This window comes from Siniperca chuatsi, linkage group LG14 (assembly GCF_020085105.1).
Source record: "Siniperca chuatsi isolate FFG_IHB_CAS linkage group LG14, ASM2008510v1, whole genome shotgun sequence".
NCBI lineage: Eukaryota > Metazoa > Chordata > Actinopteri > Centrarchiformes > Sinipercidae > Siniperca > Siniperca chuatsi.
Genome location: NC_058055.1, coordinates 17410526 through 17435520, shown reverse-complemented (window position 1 = coordinate 17435520; position 24995 = coordinate 17410526). Strand labels below are relative to the sequence as shown.

At 39.3% G+C, this 24995-nt stretch overlaps 1 protein-coding gene across 1 annotated transcript; it reads left to right on the top strand.

Annotated features, from left to right (window-relative positions):
• The first annotated feature begins 12848 nt into the window (after nucleotides 1-12848).
• Nucleotides 12849-23661, top strand: adad2 (adenosine deaminase domain containing 2). The gene is made up of 11 exons (XM_044221922.1): nucleotides 12849-12992; nucleotides 14610-14775; nucleotides 16152-16290; nucleotides 16777-16903; nucleotides 18014-18142; nucleotides 18855-19005; nucleotides 19334-19504; nucleotides 19964-20178; nucleotides 20889-21123; nucleotides 23059-23191; nucleotides 23357-23661. The coding sequence occupies exons 2-11, from the start codon at nucleotides 14624-14626 to the stop codon at nucleotides 23465-23467; spliced, it is 1563 nt and encodes a 520-aa protein (XP_044077857.1). The 5' UTR covers nucleotides 12849-12992; nucleotides 14610-14623; the 3' UTR covers nucleotides 23468-23661.
• Nucleotides 23662-24995: the final 1334 nt, after the last annotated feature.

The following is a 24995-nucleotide window of genomic DNA, read 5'->3' as shown; positions in this document are numbered from 1 at the left end:
GCTCTCCCTGTCCACCTCGACTCATCGCTGCACGTATATCATGAATATTGGAACAAAGAGTGACCTTAGTTAGTTCCCTCCTTCTTCAGAGTTACAATATCTCTCTCAATAATGTATGAGAGAAATTCAATTGAAGTGATTCTGAAGGCAAAGCACAGCAAAATTTCTTATTAGGGACCTGAAATTTACATGGTGTTATGGGTGTTTGGTGATTTTGTCCAACTCGTCTGAAAGTGGGGCTGCAAGATTGGGCCAGAATGAAATATCTTAACATTTGCTGGGTGGACTGCAATGAAATTTGGTAAACACATTCATGGTTCCCAAACAATGCATCACTATGACTTCGGTGAACCCCTGACATTTCTTTATAACACCATCATGAGGTAAACATTTCACTTTGTCCAATACTTTGGTTTATGACTGAAATACCTGCAAAACTAATAACATTCCCGCCTCCGCTATACTTTGTGTTTAATGCTAATAATTACATTATATCTGCTAAAAGATCAGCATGTTAGCACACTGGTATTAGCATTTAGCTCAATGTACCGCTGTGCAGCCTCACAAAGTACAGCCTCACAAAAAGCTGCTAGTATGGCTGTTGACTCTTGTTCATTACTACATAGTCGACATAAGAAATATGGTGCTTGGTGAATCATCTTTGTATTCAGTAGTCCTATTCAAAAGATGTCATCGGGGGGTTTGAGTTGTTTCTTTCAAGTGCTTGTGCTGACTCATTCATGTACTGAATCATTCTTTCATGTTCAAGTAAAACCAGGTGTGTTTGTTTCACGTTGTGAAGTGAGTAATTTTTTTTTGAATTGCAGCTAAAGAATGTGCAGTTATGAGTGTCCGGTAATTAAGAGATGTTGTATAACATCATACAGTTATATGATGGAACCAGATAGGGAAATCAGGTCTTCAGGTCATATGGTTTCACAGAGACTAAAACTCATGACTGAATGAGGCACTAATATCATTTTTATTGACCTCATTAAAATGGGTGGCCTAGCTCAAAATCTCAAGCTCTGTTTTTGTGTGGGTAACTTGTCCTTGGGGTGAACGAGTTTCTGTCTTAAAGTCTTGCCTGGTTTAAAGAAAACAGGAACATTGTGCTGTCTAAAGATCCTTTGTAGTTTTTCAGACTGTCTGAAAAACTACAAACCACACATTTGAAGACAGCGAGGTGAAGATTCTAAGTAGAGAGAAGAGTTGGTTTGAACGGGGCGTCAAGGAAGCCATTTTTGTGAAAAGAGAACCCCTCTTTGAACAGAAATGGCGGTCTGAGATTAAATCTGCCCAATGTCTATCACAGTGTATTAGCACCTTGGTCACGCCAATCATATGCTAATCAGGTACTTAACAGTGATGAAGTAGATGCAGCCAGAAAACAATAGGCCTGATTACTGATTACTGGGCCATCTTGGAAACTATTAGGTCAGTTTCAGGTGAAACTAGCTATTAACAGATACTCAGGCAGATTCCTTCCTGAGGGCAGGGCTTATGTAACACAGAGTAGCTTAAATTTCTAGTTCCCGTCCCATTTTTTCACAATTGAGAATGACTTCCGGATGGGAGCCGAAACGTCTTGATTCTGAAAACAGTGTCCAGATGATTACGACTGAAACCTTTTCTACGATAACCCCAGAGAAGACAATTTGCCAAGCCAGATCATTATTCAAACTCTGAGCTGGTGAATACAAATGCAAGGCACACTTAAAGGGTGCCCTTCACATTGGTTTTGACATGTTGCACTGCAGTAGGAATAGATTTTTGTGATAAGTAGGCTTCACAGACTAGCGACATGTCAGACAGAAGCTATGTGACAGTAGAGGGAGACACATAAGTGGGCACAGCGGGAGTTTGTCAGATGCTCCAAGGCAGGGAATGAAGGAAAAAGGGATCCCGACACTCAAGGAGGCAGAAAGAAAACAGGGAGGCAGGAGGGCAGGCAACATATTGGTCTCCACTCATTACATTGTCACCATGAGCACCCAATCTGGGACTAGTTGGCATGAATACAGCCTGATCCCACCCTGAATGTGTTAGTTTGTTTGTGTGTGTAGGCTAAATGACTTTGTCCTAGTAAAATCAGGGCATGGCAGCATCTCCTTTGGGAAAACAGGCAGAGCTTAGGTCTGGATTTATATTAAACCAAGGATTACACTAATATAAAGCCACAAGTTTGGGCAGTGTAGTGCTGTCTGTGTCCATACAGTATTTCCCTCTCTCTGTGTGCGGCCATCTTGAATCTGCCTTACACATGCACGGATGATTGCTCATATGAGCTTTTGTCCATGCTGGTACATATGTGCAGGCCTGCGTACTGCATTCACAGAACTGTATGTGCCTCTGCTTGCTCATAGGTGGGTGATCGGGCCATGCTTATGCATGTGTGTGTGTGTGTCAGAGCATCGTGCTGTTGCTGAGGGAGGCTGCCATTTGTTTGCCCTTGGCCCACAGAGGACGATCGGCTGCCAAGGACCGGCTCAGCGGAGAGGGGGGCAAGAGGCATGGAGGGGTTGAGGAGGGGATTGAAACAAGGAAAAGAAGGATGAGCAGACGTTTCTTTTAGGTGAACTATAGTTAAAAGGTCGGTTCACCTAAATTACATTAAAAAATCATAATTTAGCTCTAATGGTATCAACCAACACAGATAACTGAAAATTAAATTTGTTTGCTGTCCTTGGTCATTCATAGAAAAATTAAAGAAAATGTTAGACCAGGAGAAAACAAACAGATATTAAAAAAATAATTAGATAAGCACAAAAATAAGTAAAGATATAATTTACACATAGGAGAAGAATATGGAAGAAGGGGTTAGAAAAGAGAAGAGTGGAAGGAAGGAAAGAGGAAAGGACAAAGGGAAGGAAGTAGGATGCAAGCAAAAAAACAGAAAGGCACACAAACGTAAACACACACACACAGTAGTACAGACCTTGATCACTTATTCATTCAGTCCTGAGGAGAGAGCCAGGAGGATCAGGTTGCCTAATGACTAAAAAACACACACACACACACAAACTCACTCACAGGCAGTGAATCCCACAGGCCAGGGCTCGCCAGCTCAATTGAATTACTGTTATCGTACACCCAGGACTGAGACTGGGACCCTGTCTGCCCACCATCCCCACCCTCTCTGTTTGCCCTGCACTGGAGGACACACACACACACACACACACACACACACACACATACACACACAGGATCAAATACCAGCACTATATCCACTCCACACACACTCACACAGGCTCCATCCACATCACTACTGCAATGTCCCACCACAGGCATGGTCCCATTATAGCCATCATTTACAGTCAGTATTGATTGCTCTCTGGCTGTGGCTCTCTGTTTTAGGCACACACACACACACACACACACACACACACACACACACACACACACACACACACACACACACAAATACATTAATATAAAAATTATATACATTTGAATAGATATGTAGGTATATTGTATTTATTCACATGCACACTGCAGAAAGACACATATATACACATGTAAACAAAGTACACACTTACACACACATTCCCAAGATGTTAGATCTCAGTCTCTTGATTTCTACTGGGAATGGAAATCACTCCTCTACATTACTCTGCTCTATCTGCTCTCTCCCTGCTGTTCTTTTTGTCTTCATTCTGACACGTCATTTAATTGTTCAAACTAAGCAAAACAAAACAAACTGAGAAAAGATGCAAAACAAAGGTCCCACTTCACAGAAACACAGCAAAACTCCAAATGAATGGGGAATTAAAGCACAGCTAGAGAGGCTGCATTTGAAATACTGTAGGTTTGGTGTTGCATATAAATGCTAGTGCCAGGCCATGAAGGACCGCATGAATACGATCCACACAAACATACACAAAAGTAAGAAAAGAAAGAAACTTGAATAAAATAAAAGCAATGAACCAATGCAAAAATTCTTACCCAATACACAGTGCGTTGATTTCATTGTATTTATAGATACTTTCTATGGCTTTCTGCTGAACTGTGTGTGTCTCCTTTGTAATACAGCAAAGCAAGGAAACAAAGTGAGAACAAGTCAAATGAGGATTGGAGATAAGGGAATCAACCTATGTATTTATGGCAGCATTTTGGGATAGCATTGTAGTGACGTAGAATGTAACATCTCCATAATTTCCATATTCTGCATCTCCCTGCCAGAGATGAGAGAGCCTGGCCAAGGACCAACTGTGCCATGTAAATGAAGGCTGTTGGCCTGCTTACAGTTTATGATGGAGGCAGCAGGGAGAGAGAGAGAGAGAGAAGAAAAAGAGAGTTACGAGGGTTACAAAGACAGAAAATGGGGAGAAAGAGGGAGAGAGAAACAAGGGAGTAGAGAAATAGAGAGAAGGACAGAGGGAGGAAGAGGGGGAGATTCAGAGAGCTGATGTTGCTGCCATGGTAACCGGCATCACCTTGGAGAGGAACAGAACAGAACCGCTCTGGGGAAAGACCCAATGCATACACACACACACACACACTCAAGCAGAAAAACTCATCAAACAATCACATATTCATTTATGTTTAATCGACACAGCCCTATTTTTGGACTTGAAGTGCTGGGATTCATCTACAATGGGTTCAGTGCAGTCTGAATGATGCCCTGCTGGCCATTGATGTTTAATTGATATGTCTGAGCCAGGGCAATGTCTTATAGATGCCCCTGCCTCCATGTCTGACATCCAATAACTGCTCTTTTGTGCGCTATACAAATTCAGAAAGCCCTATATCAAGCTGCTTCTGTTTCATATGGATCATATCTACATTAAAAATAGCACTATGGCAGAGTTTTATATTCAGGTCATGTAGATTTTAAAAATACCAAATGTGCTTGAGCTTGACTATAGACCTCAGTGCAGTGCGTGTCCTTGAAAAGCCTCTATATGCGTACTGTATGCCATACTGTATGCATTCCTAGCCATCTGAATATGCATACTGCATATCCCCTGCTGTTCCTATGAGGAGGAGTTCCCATCCCCCCACATTTCACCCAGAGTGTAATGTGAGTCTGTTCTGCATATGCGTGAAAGATTCCCCCCATTTTGTAATGTTATCGTCCATTCTATTCATTTTATGGGCATATAATTAGATGTTTGATTAGCTGTGCCTTCTATTAACTAAGTCTCATACTACTCTCTTTCCCTTGCTCTCTTTCCTTCTGACCGCAACGTCTTTGTTTGAGACAAAGATGAGTCTGAGTGATGAGAAAACCTCTTTAGTTAATGTTATACAGAGTATCCTGTCTCGCATGATATACTGCATACCGATATGTATGTACTGTGAAGTATATGGAAAAAATGGCATTTATACTCAATATCTATTTATATCTATTACGTTCTTTATCAATTAATGTGTTGATTATTTTTACAATTAGTCGATTATTTGATTAAGATAATAGTGAGAAATGCCGATTAGTTTTCCAGAGCCGTCTTTAATGGCTTGTTTTGTTTAACCAACAATCCAAAATCCAAACATTTTAATTTACAATGATACAAACAGTGAAACAGCAAATCCAGTGAATAGTCTGCATTTTTTCTTGATATACGACGGTAAATTTTCTCTTGATTAACTTATGAAATCAAGAAACAGTTTCAGCCCTCTGTATAGCATGTTGCATTGTTTCAAAGGACCATAACAGGAGGAGCAAATTCATTGCAGATGCCGTTTTGATATTTAAAGCACGGCATGTGCCAGAGAAATGTTCTAACAGATGCAATGGGTGTAACAAGGACATATAGCAAGTAGGGAAGGTGAAGACAGTGATGCTTCAGGACAGGCCTGACATGTATGGCTGTTATATGGCCTTCAAGATTCATATGAGGGATGAACACAAAACTAGACTATGAGTCTACAGCTATGCTAGCAGCTCTTTGAGGCTGTACTCATGCACTGCGGTGCTTTGAGCTAATTGCTAACATCAGCATGCTAAAACTGGCAAGGTACACTCTCAGGATTCAATCTGCGAGCACACGGATTTGTGTCCAAAACACACCTTTTAAATCGTCAGCAAATCTCCGTAATTTTGCCTGCCTGCCAGCGTGATTGCCATGTTGACGTTTGGCTTTGTGCACTGTCAACAGATATTAAAACAGCAGCTTGCACTGACAACAGGGAATAAGATACAGATGATTAACAGAGTATCTGTTGTCTTAGGTGTAGCATCTTTTGTTTTTTCTTAGGGAGTGTAGACGGATCACATATGTACTTTACCTTAATTAGGTTTAGATGGCAACAGAGTGGGCTGGTTTTTATGTCAGGCCAAGAATACATATGGTTTCATAAGTGGGAGTCAGTTCACCCTTTAATATGATTCCTGGCAGTGCTTCTGGTCAGTAATGTGTTGGTCCTATCTGCACAGACGCATCTATCATCTTAAATGTGATAATACAAGGTCAGCATCTGTTGACCATATGCTTTGTGGAAAGTATTGTGATCCTGTGATATGAGTTTACTCAGCTCTGCTGCAATATCGATTCCATTAAGGCATTTAAAGGCACATATATAAAGTTTAACAGTGGTGGCCATCATTTCTGCTGTATGTAGCCCTCATAACTCCACTTTTCCATGTGTTTGCTTTAGCTGAAAGATTATACGGTCCTCTAAGAAAACTCCTCAATATCCTCAGTTTATGAAGCCCTTTCAAAACCTAATTGTTTTTAATGCCAAAAATATTTTGCCATCAAGAAAAAATCATGTCTGTTCCTTGTAGATCCTACAAAAAAAGGTTTCACCTGGCAGTGATTATATGTAAAATGATAAAACTATGACTATTGCAGAGGGATGTATGTTTTTCTAATGCCCAGATCGTATAGTTTACTGCACAGGCTGCATATCCCGTATCAATTCTTACTCTCTCATGTCTGTGCTGTAACTGCAGCTTAAAGCAAAGTTACACTTAGGAAACATGGACTATACACTACCAAGGAAGGCTTGAATGAGTCTTTGATTGCAACATGTTTGGTATGACCTATCAAAAATGTGCATATTCTCCACCTTTTTCTTATTCATTGATGCATATTTTCTGTAACATTCTCTGCTAATCTCTATTTTTCTCACTGTCACCTCTCATCTCTGCTTTCTTGCACCAATTCTTCTCCCTTTTGAATTTATGCACAGTTTGTTTGCAATTTGCAAAGATTGTGAAGTGGCTAATAAATGGGAGAGATGCTCTAGTTAACAAAGAAATGGCTTGAGCATAAGGAGAGGAGTTGGAAAAGAAGGATGATGAGGATGGTGCATTTGAGAGGAGAGGAGAGGAATATGGAAAAGAAAAAAATGAGGGGGAGGCAGGGGGAGGTCAACAGAAGGAGAGGCAGATGCTCGTGCCTCGGATGCCTGTGCGCGAATAATTATCCTGATGAGATTCACCGAGAGTGGCACGAAATGCAGAGGAAGAGGAGGTAGGATTTGGGAAATACCTCACGACACAGGAAAAAAAGAGAGACAAAGGGTGATTAGGTTTTATATAAACATATTGTAATACGGGGTGTGTACATACTATATGTGGGTTAGGCATGTCTGTACCTACTGTTTCTCCTTCATCTGTCTCGTGTTTTCTCCCTCCTCGTCATACATGGCGTGAGAAAGTGGAGCCTCCCTCTCATCTTTTAAAGATGCATGAAGCAGCAGCTAGAGAGAGTCACGGGCAGACTGTATCAGAGATAAAGAAAGAAGTAGCGCTGAGCAGCATCTACTCTATAAAAATACATACCGTTCCTTATAAACTCTGCTGCTGAGAGAAAGAAATGAGTGGAAGGACAACGAAAATAAGTGCATAATCACGATTTGCTGTCTCCCTCCTCCCTGATTAGATTTGGAGGCCACCCCAGTATATGTCAGTGTAGTAGATATTAGGACCACTGCGTGCATCCTAATATCAGTAGCCACCTCCTTTTTGAGATTCTGCCCGGCACAGTTGGATGGCAGCACATCAAAAACAGAATCAACACCAGTCTCTTTCTTCATGCACCGGTGAAAGAGCTTGATCTGTGTCTCACTACAATCCACTGCATTTCCTGAGATTAAAAGGCAACACAGGTGTTGTGTTGAGTGTGCACACAACCACCTGTCTAGTTCTTTACAAGGTATACACACAGCCACAAACCACTTCCATACATCGTTCTGAAATTCACACACACACTCACGCCTTTCATGTGAGAGGTCTGGATCACACGTGTTGCTATCTTATTGTCTGTTGAAATGTCAGTGATGCAGCATTACTTTAGGCTACTGATAATATATCATATCTGACATGATTTTAATCTTTTTACCCAAAAATGGAGCAGTTAGACAAGGGTGGAGCAAATGAAATTACCACTACTAAGAGATCTCAAATCACCTCTGCCAACACCTTGCTTACCTTTCAGCCTTTACAGACATTTGCCATTTATTAAAGACTGACAATATGTTTTGGAAAGAGGGTGTGACATTATGAAATACCAAGTAGCCTATGTACTGAGTGGTTACATAGGAGCAGTTGACAGTGGACAGTTCCATATGTGTTTTACAGCCATGCTAGCAGCTCTGTGAGGCTGTACTTGGGCAAAGAGTTGCTTTCAGCAAAATGCTAACATCAGCATGCTAACATGCTCACAATGACAAAGCTAACATGCTGATGTTTAGCAAGTATAATGTGTGCCATCATTATCTTAGTTTAGAGTGTTAGCATGCTAACATTTGCTGATTAGCACTAAATCTAAAGTACAGTTGAAGCGGATGGGAATGTCATTGGTTTTTCAGGTCAGTATTTGGTCATAAAGCAAAGTATTGGACAAATTTTGACCTGATGGTGCTAGTTGAGGGATCACCAAAGTTTTTGCAATTCATCCTGAGGGGGGATATGAATGTTTGGACCAAATTTCATAGCAATCCATTTAACAGTTGGTGAGACATTTCACTCAAAACCAGAGGAAAAGTCAGGGGCTCACCAAAGTCATCAGAATACATCGTCTGGCAACCATGAACATCTGTACAATTGTTTTTAATAATCCACTGAGTAGATGATGAGCTATTTCAAATACATGTCTAATATATTTTTTAAATATGATTATGCATTTCTGTTTTTAAGTCCTTGAATGGATGTCAGGTTGAATGTTTTTCAGAGGCAGACATGCGTTTTGACATAAAATTAAGCATTCTGAAGATGCATGATTTGGAAATCCACTTGAAATATATTGTGGCCAAATTATATGTATTTAAAAAAATGTTTCCTACATATAGTTTCACTTCTTATCATTGCCTATTGCCTTTCATTATGTGAGATAGCCTATTGATTGTATAGGTTTGCATTAGTCACAGTGCCTCTTGTTGTCCTCTAATATCTGCTAAAAGTGCAATGTCCTTTTTAATTAATTTATTAAAATATCTGGTCATTAATTTAATATTCTAGTATAGTGTTTGATTAGTATTATTAGCCATTACAACTGCTACAGTTCATAATATTTCTAATACTAAGAAGAAGAAGAAGAAGAATTGGAGGATGATGTAAGGAGAAAATGATACTTTATGGTTCAGAACATTTTGAGCAAGCAGTGCTGGATCTCAAACGTCAATTCTCTCTGTTCCTTCTCTTCTGTCTGATGCAGCTGATTTGTAGGTCATGTGTGAGTATCAGAAATCTCCATGAAAAGGAGAGAGTGAGTGACTTTTACCCTCTAGTGGTGAGCCTGGGGAAAGGCCTGTCAAATTCATTTCGGGAAAAAATACGAATGTCCAATTATCCCTGTTCAGTTGTGCATGGAGGCAGTGACCCAGTTGGAAATCATTTTCAGATTTCCGAATTTCATATTTAATTCACTAGCAAGTCTGATACAGTTATGTGTGAATGAGAGGTTTATGCTGTACAAGTATTTCAAAGTTTCTTTTTTGGAGTGCACAATCATACAATCTGATGTCACTCTTCCACCCTGCAACTCCCAGCAGAATAAAACGAGCAGACTGAACCAGGCGCAGCCACTCATGCTGCATTACAGAGACGTTAGCGAGCTCGACATTTTTTACTTCCTATGAAAGGCAATATATTAAACATCTCTAAAAAGGCTTTTTAATAGGCTTTTAAAATGTCCAACATCCTATTAAGCTTGATTTTCAGAAATTCATGACTTCTCTGTGCAGTTACCTGTGCCGTAAATGATTAAACATGAACATAAATTTGAATTAAACTGGAAAAAACATTCTGCATACTGTCTACATTTACAGTATTTGACGTTTCGGTATTAATGATCTTCATCAAGTTACATACATATACTATATATGTATGATGTTTGGTAAAAAATCAAATCAGAATATCACAAAGGTCAATTGGTGAGTGCTGAGAAAGCCAGTGGTGGAAAGTAACTAAGTACATTTACTCAAGTACTGTACTTAAGTATAAATCTGAGGTACTTGTACTTTACTCAAGTTACTCCACTACATCTCAGAGGCAATTATTATACTTTTTGCTCCACTACATTTATCATACCCTTCCTGTCCAGTGAAAACCATGTATCTCCAAATTTGGTGATTCTGAATATGAAATTTTCTGAGAAACTGAAAGATTACACGTTCCTTTATGGGTTGAGAAAATTCTCCTAGTCTTAAAATAAATAAACTATTTATAAACCCCCTTGGATTAACTGGAAAATGCATTGTCACAAAGCTGAAAACAGGGCGAGTTTTCTGAGCTCTGAAAAGTGCTCTTTTACTTTTTAGAGTTATAGAGAAATAACACGATGTTGATGAATACAAATGACCAATATTCATAATTTAATGAATGCAGATTTTTTTTACCATTAATGAAATATACCCACACAAAAATGAATAAAACGAGTTTCAGTTATTTTCTCAGTCAACATATAATTTTGAAATATAAAGCTCAACTTATAGTTCCAAACAATATATGCAAATGCTGCAAATGTTGCTAAATGTGTGTGGGTATAAACTACAATATAACATACAGCAGTAGCTACACATGGCGGACATCAGTGGGAAAATCATTGTTAAGCACAGAGGGAAAATCTAGTTGGTTGAAATTCAGGTTTTCATTCCCAGTGTTAATTAGCATAAATTAATACATCGAGCATCAATAACAATGTTCATCAATTGTGCCTAGTGGTGCTTTTTTCACACATGCAAGCACACCAACACAATCACACTTTCACACATATGCACACAATAACATATGTTAAAAATTGTCAGCGGGCTCAATATATCACTGTTTTGCCAGTCCATAGTCCAATACAAAAGCTGTGACAATGCATTGGGGAAACAGTGTCCCTGAGCAGAAAAAATATTGAATCAAGCATGGTGTTCTGTATGCCACCACTGTTTCATTTTTTTCCTATTAAAAAATAAACAGGGAAATCTCTCAGCCTGTGAGCGAGTGTGTGGGAGTGAAAGCAAAAAAGAAAGACATAGATAGGGAGAGAAAGGGGAATAGAAAGAGACAAAGAGCGGGTAGTTAGGGAGGGAATAGATGGTATTTAAAATGAAGAGGACACATGGGATAGTTTCCATTGTGGCTCAGAGGTCTCTCTTGAGATGGGGGTGACTTAACATTTCACAGTCGCATATAAAACACAGACAAACTGAGACATATGCACACACACACACGAGCGCTCATAAGAAAGCCTCACTTGGCTCAGGAGAAACAGATATGAGGGCTTTCTCTTGAGGTGAAGTGGATGGGAAATGGAATGAAAAACAATGATCAGGGGAACATTTCTCTACTGCAAATAACACCACACACTTATAGGCGGCTTAGAGAAGTGTGTATTTGTGCGTGAGAGAGAGGTTTAGTTTTGACAACTGCAAACTCATTTCATCGTGGGAGCTTTTCAGCACATGCTTTTGGTGTTTATATTGGTGTGAATGAGTGCATATGTGTGTGTGCAGCGCTACAGATTTAAAATTCATAGAAATCACCAAAACCATTCTGTACCCATTTGCTTATTTACTGCATCTATACATAAAACATGACTGACCCTGCTCTTTCATTTCCTCCTATTTCCCACATTCAATCTAAATTCCAATGGAATGGTAACACCCACACAGATATTGCAGGGTAAATAGAGATTTGAAACTATGATATTTACTCAACTGGGTAACAGACAAGAGTGGACATCCCCCCTGGTCATTTCTGATTTCATCTTGTGTATTTTGAGTTCATGCCTCAGTTGAATTCAAATATTTGTCTCATTTTATATGCCCATCCATTCATTGGCAACCAGTTATGACTATCGTGTATGTGAAACATGTTAAGTGACACCATTAAAAAACGTACACTAGTACGCAAAATAGTTGCACAGCACTTAAACAGCATTATACACTATATGTGCATATGTATGTAGACACATACACTTTTGTGTACTTTTGGTCTTGGGCTGTTTTCTGTTCCAATTGAGTGAAATCTTATTGCCACAGCACACAATGATATTTTAGACAATAAACCAATTGTGGCAGCAGTTTGGGGAAGGCCCTTTCCTGTTCGAACATGACAACATTCCCCTGCACAAAACAAGGTCCATACAGAAATGATTCTCAGAGTTTAGTGTGAAAGCCCTGACCTCAACCCCATCCCACACACTGGGGATGAATTGGAGAAACTGAGTGCGAGTGAGATCTGAACACCTAGCAAATTGTGTGGAAAGTCTCCCCAGAAGAGTGGAAGCTGTTCCAACAGCATATGTACGCCCATTGTTTAGGAATGAGATGTTCCACAATCACATATGGAAGTAATGCTCAAGTGTCCACATACTTTTGGCAATATAGTTAACATGTTGTTCGAGGAAATATTAGGCTGCAAGTTTATTTTTATTATCTAGCTAATTATCATGAATAAACACGCAATTTAAAATTTAATTGCAGCACTACAACATCAATCAAAAACATCCTTTCTATTTCCTCCTTCACGGCTCCTGATTCAGACAGCTGGACACAACCGCGACCATCTAGTCTCTTTCAGTTTTGGGGAACGCAGCGCACAAAGACTGAAGGTAAACTTTGAGTAATACGTGGCCACAATTTATTTGGAAGTTAAAATCGTTTAACCTCATAAAAACTCTGCTTGAAACGTTTGTTTCGACCATAGACTGTATAAAAGTTTCGACTGGAGACGGTGTAGAAATAAGTTAACGTTAGCTAAAGCTTGTGACTTTAGCAAAGCTTACTACAAAGGTTTGAGCGGTTAAAACGAAAGAAAGGAGTTGACGTTTAGCTAAAGGTTTTGTTTCACAGATTTGTCCTAAAACGGTGCAATTTTTCATATTTTTCGGCGTTGACAAAGTATTTAAGTCAGCCAACTGTGTCATTCGGTAACGGCAGCTAACGTTAGCTTCACCGCTAGCTAAGGTGTCGTTGACTCTCGTTCACCTTTGCTGTCTGCTGTTAATTGACTAATCTAAATAGACCAACGTTAATATTGGGCTGGTAACAGGTAATTATATTAACGATCAATATTTTGGTTTATTTCTCGATTAACGATAGTTGATAATTTGATCTGTACTGACAAAAACAATAACATAATTTAGTGCCCATCACAGTTTCTTAAACCCAAGGTTACGTCTTCAAAAATCTGTTTTTTGTCCAACCAACGGCCCAAAACGGTACAATGTTTGAGTGAAATAAAACAGTCAAAAGCAGCAAATCCTCACGACTGAGAACCTGGAACCAAAAAATGAATGAAAAAATGAATCTTCAAAGTAGCTGCAGATTCATTAATCTGTCATATTAATGGACTAATCGTTTGACTAAATAGTTTAATCGTCAGTCTGTCTTTTCGTTTGTAAATGTAACTAAAATGTGTCTGTGCTCGTCTCTTTTCGCTAATAATGTTAGTGTGTCGGATCCAGTGTTGGCTACAAATAAGTTTGCCAGTCACATGCTTCATTAACGCCATGTGAAATGGCATTAGGCTCAGTGTTAGCAACTTGTTTCCAATGAAAGTAGTTAGTACTAACTTCAAAAGTCGCCATATGATATCATACGCTCATTTGCATGTTGATTGCGTCATCACGTATTCATTTGCATACAGCTCAATGCAGTGAGGGAGAGTTCACCTTAATTTAAGACATATAAAAACGTAGATAGAGAAATCTTTGGCCAAATAATCACAAACTCACTATAGAGACATTGTGTATTTGAAGTAAAAAAAAAAAAATACAAAGGGAGGGAGGAGGGAGAAAAACAATTTTAAATATTTACAAGATCAAACGAACTATTTACATATTTACAACATGTAGGAACATCTTAATCCAGAGAGAAAGAGTGAGAGAGAAGCACAAACAAACAATTTACATATTTACAAGCTATCTAGAGAGAAAGAGTGAAGCTGCCCCACACGGCACACACCGATAGCCTCGTCAGAGGAGAGGAAGAGAGACACTGTTGGCAGAAGAGCCGCAGCACGCATGGGAATGAATTACAATATAATATATACATAATGTATTTCTTGCCTTTTCCCTGATGGTCTGAATAAGTTGCTAAATTTGTCACACGTGGCTCTGATAACAACAAAAATAGAAAATTTTGGGTCAGTTGTGAAATTAGGCATTTTGTTGATTATACGGGCACAGTTGCAACCCTAATACTAACATCATTTAATTTTTCTACAGGTTGCTTGAAAAACATGGCAGATCAGGAAGCATTTAAATACAGTCCAACAAGAGGTGCTGCTAGTTTTCAATCTCTGCCAGACTTTGAGCCAAGCTTGCACCTTCACTGTCCTCGGGACCATCTGACAGATGATGTGCCCGATGATAGCGGTGCTACTCAGCTGAGGTAATGAAAAACATGGCAGTGTTGTATTGTGGTTACAGCTTTATTTATATAGCACATCTCATACCCAGGGGGAAACACAACACGTTTTACATGAATATTAAGAAGAAAAGAAGAACAAGAGGAGAGAGAAAAAATCATAATAAGAAGAATACTAATAATGAAGATGATAACAGTAGTAATAATAGTAGTAATGATAATAGCCATACAGGAGAACTCACATATAGATTATTCAATTACAAAGGATGTATTGCACATTAGTGGAAGGCAACAGGGGGGAAAAAAAGTTGAGGACCGTTTTTAAAAGAAATGAGAGACTCAGCACACTTCAGGTCCTCTGGGAGGTTACTCCAGCATCTAGAGACATAAAAACTAAAGGTAGCTTCTCCGGACTTTCCCACCCTCTTGGTCCCATGATTGTCAGAAATTATTCATAGCATTCCTTGAATTTTAAGTACACCACGTTTATGACATATTAACCCTGTCTTTAAACATCACAGATGCACTGTCACTGTTCAAACCCTTGCACTGGGCATGTCTTAACGATTTCTCTGTTTCACTTCAGGGTTTGTTGTTTTATTTCTTGGAGATGCACTCTTTAGCTCAGGTCAGAGCCTCTTTAATAAAACCAAGCTGTGACTGTTTCTTTGTCAACAGCAGTTTAGCTTTTGTTTTGTTGTGGCTGCTTGTTACTGAGGTTTCAGATCGGACTGGTGAGGAGCCTGCTGGCGACTGTGTCCAGTTTAAATGGGGCGCACACACTGTCAGTTACTGAAGCTCGTTAATGAGTGCTCCCATAGTTTCAGGACAGTGGACAACCCACTGGCTCATTTGGTTGTGACACATGTCATGTACTTGGTTTGAATCTGCTCTGAACCTTTGTTGCCTTAGTCATCCTCTTTTTTTCCATTTTTTCCCTTCTTTGTCTACTATACAATTGGCAATCAAAACTCTACTTTTAATTAAAGACCATAATATCCCCAAACATCTTTGAGAGGTTTTCAGCTGAATACCGGAAATGTAAATGAAGCAGTGTGATCTCATTTGAGAGTCCACGGGCTATTCCTTCATGCTTCTACTTATACATGCAGGTAGAGAAAATGGTTTATTAGGCACTGGTGAGCCTTATAATGATGATTTGCTCTTGAATCTCACCCTCCAACCTAACCCTCCTTCCCTGCTCGGCACTTTTCATCTAGAGGGGTTTTGCACTGAGAGGGAAACAGCCAAAATGTGTTCAGAATTGCAACTGCTATTGATTGAAAATGGTGGTGAGATGGGATGTGCAAATGTTCATTTACATTCATCCAGACATTTTGAGGGATCTGCTGCTCAGTTTACAATGTTAAATCTGGTCACTGTTTATATTACCATCCTAGGAAAAATCTACCTGCTTCTGGAGATCATGACCAAGGGAAAGAGGCTTTACTTTATGAAGGAGGTGACAGAATGGAGAGGGCTTCCATCCAAAAACTCAAAGTTAAACTTGATTCTGGCGACATCCTATTGGAAGATGAGGTAACTAAATGGAAAGAGGTCATGTCGGGGTTTCCCACTACTTAAGTGCTGTTGCATAGCAAAGGCCGTATGTTAAATGTGTTACGGCAGTAGCCTTTCCTGGGGGGGAAACCTTTATATGCAATTTTCTGCTTTCATGTAGAAGGTATCCTTATTAAGCCATATTTGAAAATCTGACATCAAAGCAAAATCTCAACATCTGTGATAATTAACAGCAGATTACTTGACTGGCAAGTATAGCAGTGCTTGATACCATTATCCAGCTAACTGGAGGAGTTCAAAACCATCTGCAGCCACCTTGTCACTGAAAGAATATATTCTCAGTGTTTATCTCACATTTTACATGGTCCTTGTCTCAAACAGTATGTTTACATGTGCTGACAATGTCTTGACAACAACATGCTTTCCTAAATTAACACTAGAGATGTAGGTTCATGGTTGATGAGAGGAGAAATTCACAGTCCCTAATTATTTTGTTCTTCTCAGGATGAAAACTCAGCGGTCCTCTCTCTCCCAGGCATGTCACCCACTGAAAGCATACTCTCGGAAGAAGAGCTCCATCTGGACCAGATCGAGGACTTCAAGAATCCAGACAAGAGCACCAAGACTGAAGGTGCAGTAGTAGTAGTCACACTGTGTGATGTCCGCATTCAGTATCTAATTCTAGTCTGGATATGCCAAAAATCAGATTTGGGCTGGTCCAGAGTGCTGCTGCATGTCTGTGTTCAACCTCCCCAAGTTTTCCCACACCACTCCGCTTCTCTGTTCACTGCACTGGTTCCCTGTTGCAGCTTGCTCATGTCTCTGGTGCTTACTGTAACCTACAGGGCAATGGAGAACTGCTTCCTTAACCTCAAAGCCATAGTCAAACCCCACACTCCGAAATGTCTCGTCCTCTGGACGACCCTGTTGTCGCTTATTTCAGTCTAGGCTCTTCTCTGTCCTAGTCACGCAGTCGTTGAATGAACACCAGACTGAAGTCTTCCAACACAGGCTGAAAACCATCTTTTCAGACCTCAACACCTCATGCTAGCACATATTTCCCATTTCTAAAAAACAAACTAACTAAAGTGTCTGCGAAACGAATGCCACGTAATGAAAAGTGGCGCAAGCACAACGCTGCATTCTACGTTCACTCAATATTTACAGACACACAGACTTTTATTTGATTGGCTTTAGGCCAACACAACAAGAAAAAGGTTGCATGACTTTACCTGACGAAGAAGTCAAAACTCCAAAACAAAATGCTAATTTGTGAGCAGACCAGGTTAGTGATTGAAATAAAAAGCCCACCATGAACAATGAAATAGCCATCTGGGACATAATACTAGATAAAACACTTAAACATGATTTACAGTTACAGTTTTTGTAACTAGATTTTTACTAAGTACATGTATATGACTGTCTGCTTCATTCATAATGCACTGGATCAGACCTGTTGCACTGCTAAATCAAGGCAACAGATGGACAGCGGTAATTTCAGAAAATTACGTGAAAAAATTATAAATCTGTTATTCAAAAGGGTCACAAATCTTTAGTCAATCAAGTAACGATACACTGTGAGTGCAATAGTAGCATAAAAAAAATGTTCAAGGCAAGCACTACCTCGTATCACTCATGTTTGATAGGGTTTTCAGAACTGCACTGATATAGCGATGTCCAAAATACATTCCATCCCTGATGATATAGCTGCCTTTTGGTTTTATTTTTATCTTTCTTCTAGTTTGGCGAACTGATGGGCACAAGAATTACATGGCAGCAATAAGTAGCGAGAAGTTTGACAGCCTCCTGAAGATGTGTCCTGATTTCCATGGCTGTAAGAAACACATGGCAGCATTTGTCTTGATCAGAGGTAAGCACTTTAGGTATGTTAAATGACCAGTTTATTTATGCCTCCACGCGGCGATAGCTGTGGCTGGAGGCATTATGTTTTGGGGTTGTCCATCCGTACGTCCGTCCCATTCTCGTGAACGCGATATCTCAAGAACACCTTTAGGGAATTTTTTCAAATTTGGACACAAGGATGAACTTTGAACTGACAAAAAAAGGCAATTTAATTTCAGTTGGAATTTAAAAGGAAGACAATGACCATCATGTAGATGATAATTGAATACATTTCTGTTCATGTCCATATACTTACAGTATGTTGCTTCAAGCTCAGAATAGCACCATCACTGCATTTATCACCGTGCTTGCCAGTTCCAACCACAATTTTGACATTTCGATGCTGGAGAGCTGTTATTTCCTTCTTTTATTTATTCAAGGAAACCTGTCTGATTGATTATGACCTGTGAGTCCTTTCAGTCACAAGCTATGGTTTGAGGATGGCATATCAATGGTATTTCACTCTTGCTAGCTTCTAGGTCTTTTATATTCTATCCAGGCTTTTAAGATGTATTGTTAAACACGTCATCCCTTGTTACTGTGGCTCACCTCATAGTTAATTGCTCTTCACACATAATTCTCCATGACAATTAAATCTCTGTTGTCCTGTCTGTAGCAGTTGCTATTAACTAAAAGTTGATAATAAATTGGAAAGAAAAATAGTTTCATTTCCTCCATAGAGGTGTTCGATACAGGGGGCCAGCCCTGTGAGCATTACAAGGTGGTGGCGTTGGGAGCTGGCCGCTCAAGCTGCAACAAGTGGCTTTGCTACAATGGGACGATGGTCCATGACTGCCATGCCATCATCATTGCCAGACGGGCCCTCCTAAGGTACAAACTGCTAATATGACTTCCAACAAGGGTGAAGAACCACCTCATGCAAATTGCAATTAGAATTTTGAAGTGCCAGAGTAGGGAATGTCCAGTTTCCTAATTTACAAAATCTTAACTTTAAATACTCTTACTAATAAAATGTATAAATATTGCCCTTTCCTTATTAATATTCATGATGAAGTTATGACATGCCTTTTCCTCTTGTTAGAGCAGGCAGCTTTGATCAGCTTGCTCCCTCTCTTGCACCATTGATGGTGCTTCTGGTGCTCATTGAAAGTGGTGGTGTGGCTCAAAGCGAGAATGGTATTTTCTGGCTTGTGTTCAGGTTTCTGTACAAACAGCTTCTGCTGTTCTTTGACGATGATCCAAAGGCCAAGGAGAACTGTATTTTCGAGAGTAGTACAGACAGCCACCAGCTTCAGCTCAAACCCAAGATCAGTCTGCATCTCTACACCAATCAGTGTCCTGAAGGAGCAGCTAAAAACTTCTACTTCAAGTACAGCAGTCTATTATTCCTTTCTTCTGAGTGTTTCAATATCCTTATTTGTCCTGTGTGCTTTGTTTAAAGCAGTATTTTGCTGTGTGTATATGAAATACCTTGGGATGATAAATTAAGGATTTCATTCCAAACAGTAGATTTGACTTCTGAGAATAGTGGCATCCTACAAATGTTATAAAACACATGTTGTTGTTGTTGTTATTAATATTATTATTATTATTATTATTATTATTATTATTATTATTATTATTATTAACCTGTTAATACATTTGCTTAAAATGTATCTTTTTGAGTTAATTCATATTTTACTTCTTTACTTCTTTCTATGCACATTATATTTTGCAACTAAACCTTTGGAGTACAGTAGTTTAAATATCTATGGTTTACGTTTTTTTAGAAGAGTGCTTGTAATAATGAGTAATTTTTCCTCTGGGTTACAACATTATGTTTGTTTAGGGGCCCTGTGAACAGCACTTGGACAGCTATGAAGCTGCAGTATCATGCCAAGGGCCTGCTGGTCCCTGTGGCTTACCTTGACCCGAGTCTCTGGGGTGCCAAAGTCTGCTGCATGTCTGGTAGTGATAAGCTGTGTCGCTGGACTGTCACTGGGGTTCAGGGTGCATTACTGAGCCACTTCATCCAGCCACTCTACATCACCAGCATGGTGCTAGGTAAAGAGCCTCAAAGTAATTATTTGACATTTTAGAAAATACGCTTATTTGATTTCTTGCCTAGAGTTATAAGAGAAGATTGACATTCATATCTGTATGCTAAATATGAAGCTACAGCCAGCAGCTTCCTGCTTTCAGCCAAGAAATAGTCAAGCAAATAACTCCTTCTAAAACCATGTGTCGTTTTTCGCACTTAGTTTAATCCATTAAAAAACAAATAAGATAGAACATGGGAGTTAGTGAGCTTTAGAGGTGCTGGCAGGCATATTTTGGACAGAGCCAGGCTAGCTGTTCCCCCCCGTTTACAGTCTTTATGCTAAGCTAAGCAAATTGGCTGCTGGCTGTTGCTTCATATTTAATGTACAGACATGAATGGAATCAATTTTCTCGTTTAACTCTTGGCAAGAAGGTGAATAAGTGTATTTCCCAAAATGTCAAACTATTCCTTAAATTTCAGTTGGAAGTCACAATAAAGTTATCTTAAGTTGGTGTTTTGTTAACACAGTAAAGCCTTGTTTTTTTTTTAAATTAGTAAACTGAAGCTGTTGAGCTGATATGATTTGATGCACAGTACCAGCTGTAATGGGAATGGTCTCTCGAAAGGAAATTTGTTTTCAATATGTAATGTTACAGGTGAAAGAAATTCCTGTGTGTGTGTAAATTCCTGAAATATTTAACCGCAAATACTGAGATTATTGTGTTTTATTTAGGGGGCCAGAAGCTATTTAATGAGGAAGTGTCTGATATCACCAACAAGCGACTGGATGATGGATTGGAGGACTTTCTGCCGCCATCCTACAAAAAACAAAACGTCTTCTTTCTCTGTGGCGACTACGTGGGGCCTGTTTTGACCTCCCCGCAACATGACGATCTCAGCATCAACTGGTGCCTCGGCGACAGAGATATTGAAGTGCTGGACAGTAGCAAGGGCTTAATCATTGATGGGTAAGATGCAGATGCATTGTACAAGAAATCAGTCTTCTGCACATTGTCTTTTTACAAACTGCATGTTGTTCAAATTTCACTAATTTTAAGAAGCAAAGAAAATATGTAGTAAGTTGTCCCTGCATCAAAAATGTGGGACCAGTATGATGTCCTGTACTCCTCTTGCAGAGAGCCTTGACCTGACTATAGCTTACCTCATTTACACTCCCGCAGCCAGTTCCAGGGATAGAGTAGAACTGCTGGCAGAGCCTGATGCAGTTTGCTTGTTTGACAGTTTCAGTGAGGCCTGGGTTTCCTGCCATCTCTTGGTTTTGCAGCTGCAGACAACTGCTGATGTCCAGTAGCTAGAGTGTGACACAGACGTGACTCTCACTGGAGGCTGTGTTGTCCTTGAGCAGAGATTACAGCCAAAAATAGATTTGAGATCCTGCTTGGCACTCGCAGTGTTGCTGTGTATTTTAGCTTCTGTCCTGCTGCCTGAACTATGAGTTTTAGGCGACACCATGGTTTAAAGTGTCAGGATGAGCTCTGCAGCACATTCCAAACAATAAACTATAAATAGACAAAGACAAATCGGCTCCTGAAAAAAAACAGAATAAATTTAAGGGCAAGAATACAGGACAAAGTGTGCAGGGGGAGGTGAAGAGGAATTGAATCGATGGCAAGAACACCTACTGAAAAAAAATAACCTCCCAAATTATAGTGTGAAAACAAAAGGAGATGCTGCTTGTGTCACATGAGACTTCTTTAATTTAGTGATGTAGAAGTAGCATGCCAATTATTCCTAGCTTCTTTTAGTTATGGTTTTCACAACTGAAGCAATTAATTGTTTCCTAAAAACCTTGGCTTGCACCCAAATCTCTTTGAGTGGGTTGAGGAATATCATGGGCTGTAGACATTGTAGTGGTCTTGGAACAGACTTTAAGGATTTCATGTCACCCTGCTCAGCCATCTGCTAATGTCAGCTTCTATCAATGTTGTCATACCCAATACCACCCCCAAACTGTCTTTATTGACAACATTGGCCTTGTCACCACTGTTCTTGCCCCCCAGGGTTCCACTCCAGGGTTTCCCCCAGGAAGTTGCTTAGCAGCAGTGGTAAGTGCTGCCTGCGGGAAACCTTGTCTTCTCTCACTCAGCCAGACCACACTTAACATTGTTTGCTGTAACAGTGCAGAAGAATTATCTTGCAAAACACATTTTTATGTTCAGCACAGCTAAGCCCTCTGAAGCAGAGACTGCATCCTCCAAAATAGTGTTGGAGGTGGAAACATTGTTAAGAGCAAGTCACTAAATGCAGTGCAGAAATGAACATTTACAATATTTGGTCTGACGAGTGGTTACTTGAAGGGACATCATCCACCCCTCACTGCTGCTAATTAACTGGCTAGCTTCTTTGTGATTCATTAGTGGGTGGGTGTGTGTGTGTGTGTTACACGCACTACAAAGCAAGTCTACGTCTTCAGTAGACAAGAAGGTGCCATTATTTCACTGGGCTACTAACTCTAATTGACTTGATTGTAGCACAGATAACTATAACAGCTTTTGTGATGTATTTGTATTGTATGTTGAAGCTGGATCCATTAAACCCTCAAATCATGTCTGTATTTCAAGTAACACTGTAAAAGAAAGCAAAAAAACAATGTACTTTGAACAACATGTAATGTAAACATTACATGATTCAAAACTTTCCAAAAAAGTGCTTTGCAAATATCAGTTATGAGGTTGGAAATACATTAAAATTTGTTAGACCTTTAAGGACACAAGCATTGTGTTTTGATTAGAAATGTTGAGGTAGAAAAAGGACGAATTTTTTGATATTAATATATTTGTAATGTGCTAATATATATAATACATGATATATAAGACAATCAATACATGTATAGGGAAACATTCATTGGAATATTAATTATTGGGCACTTTCTTATTTCCCAGCTCTCCGTCTGTGAGCGGGCCTGGCTTCTCCAGCAGACTTTGCAAGAGAGCCCTCTACAGTTATTTCCTCCGAGTTGCACAGCTGGGTGGGCATAGCTATCTGCTGCATCTTCAAACCTACCGCAGCGTCAAGGTGTGTGTGTGCTCAATCCCAGAACTGTGGTACTGTAAAACTATCAAGTGTTGTTAAGGTGAATGTGCAGTGCATTCTGCAAATGCGTGAGTGTTTTGTAACTTTATTTCAATACAGTTTTTACGCAGATGTGATACATGATGTCGTAAATGGTTTGTTTTATAGGAGGAAGCCATCGTCTACCAGACAGTCAAAGATCTGGTCAAGCAACAGTTTCTGAGCAACCGTGCAGGTCCCTGGAATTCAAAAAAGCTGGTGGACTGTTTTAGCACTTAAATGCGCTCCCAGCAACAGACCATGTAGAAGTTTATCCAGGTTCCTCTTGAGATTTTGTTTACTGTTGTTCTGTGCACTTCAGTAATTACCCTTAACAGTAATTCTAGTTTTGTTTTATGTATAATAATGTTGTTGCTTTCAGTTTGTGTAGGTGTTTCAGAAAAATAAAAGAGACCCTACTGTTATGCACCAGAGTGAAGTAGTCAGTTTGAATGAGTTGTGGGTGGAAAAACATTGCTTAAAGGCTAATATTTATTCGGCCCTGTCAAGTAGAATTGAGCAATATTATGGTCGTTTTGTAGCCAAAAGTTTGTACTGATTAACAACAAAGTATTTGTAAATAATGCAACCTGCACTGGTATGGAGAGGGAATTATGAACAGGTGAGTATTTTGTGTTTTACAATTTAGTGTCATTCACTGACATATGATTTTAAACATTCTAAGATCTTACTCATATTTATTCTGATTGTAATAGTTGTATCCACAGAAGTCCAGTGTGTTCAGGGTCAGGAGGTGAAATCAGCAGCTGAAGAACCAAAGATATGGTACGAAGTTCAAAGTTTCAACTTCTATAATGTCCTCTCTAGTTTTTGTTGCCCCTTCAGTTTGTTTTTTAAATTATGAGCCCTGTTCCCCTATTTATTAGTAGCTCAGTATCATTTAATCAGATTTAACTCTAGCACACTAGCTGAGAGCCCTCCACATGCCATTGCTGGTGTAGAATTAAAAATAGTTAATAGAAATTAAGTAAAACGATACGCGATGATACATTTTTTTCTTTAGTCTCAAATTTCAGATCTTTTGTCTATATTTTCTGACTATCTGTGGTCATTTCATATATTGTATGGTTGTACATATTTTGCCTAATAAATTGTATATTAAATATATTAGTAAATCTGGAACTTGTGCAATCCACAAACTAGGACTTCAAAATTTACCATACGATTAATTCAAAACCGCTCTGCTAATCTATAAGTAAAGATGGAGAAGTTTTGTGAAACTTCACAGAACTAGTAACTGTTGCCAGCCTTTTATGATGGTTTGCAATACATTGTGCAGCTGTTAAGATGATACAGACAATATAGAAACTCCAGCAAAAAAAATCCACATACATTTTATCTGTTAAACTTTATGGGGAGAAATTTATGCACCATGGATTTCAGTTATGTCTCTACGATGCTACCAATCAACCCCAATCAATGCCAGTAGTATATTTTAAAACATACTATTTTGGACCATCACATGTTTATCACAACAAAGGTGTCAGAATTTACAAGAACAAGATAGCAGTCACACTCAAAGATGGTGTGGTAATCATTTAATGAAGTGATTACAGAATGATTGTAGAGTATTTATTTGGTCTGAAATACACATTTCTGGCAGAAATAGAGAAGGAACACAGGGATCTTGCGTCATCTTAAATTTAAAATTTTATTATTTTTTCATATAAACTGTGTGGTACCATGGTTCATTGTCACCATGGCTCCACTCACCAGTTGCTTGGCAACCAACTCCTCCTTGGAACTG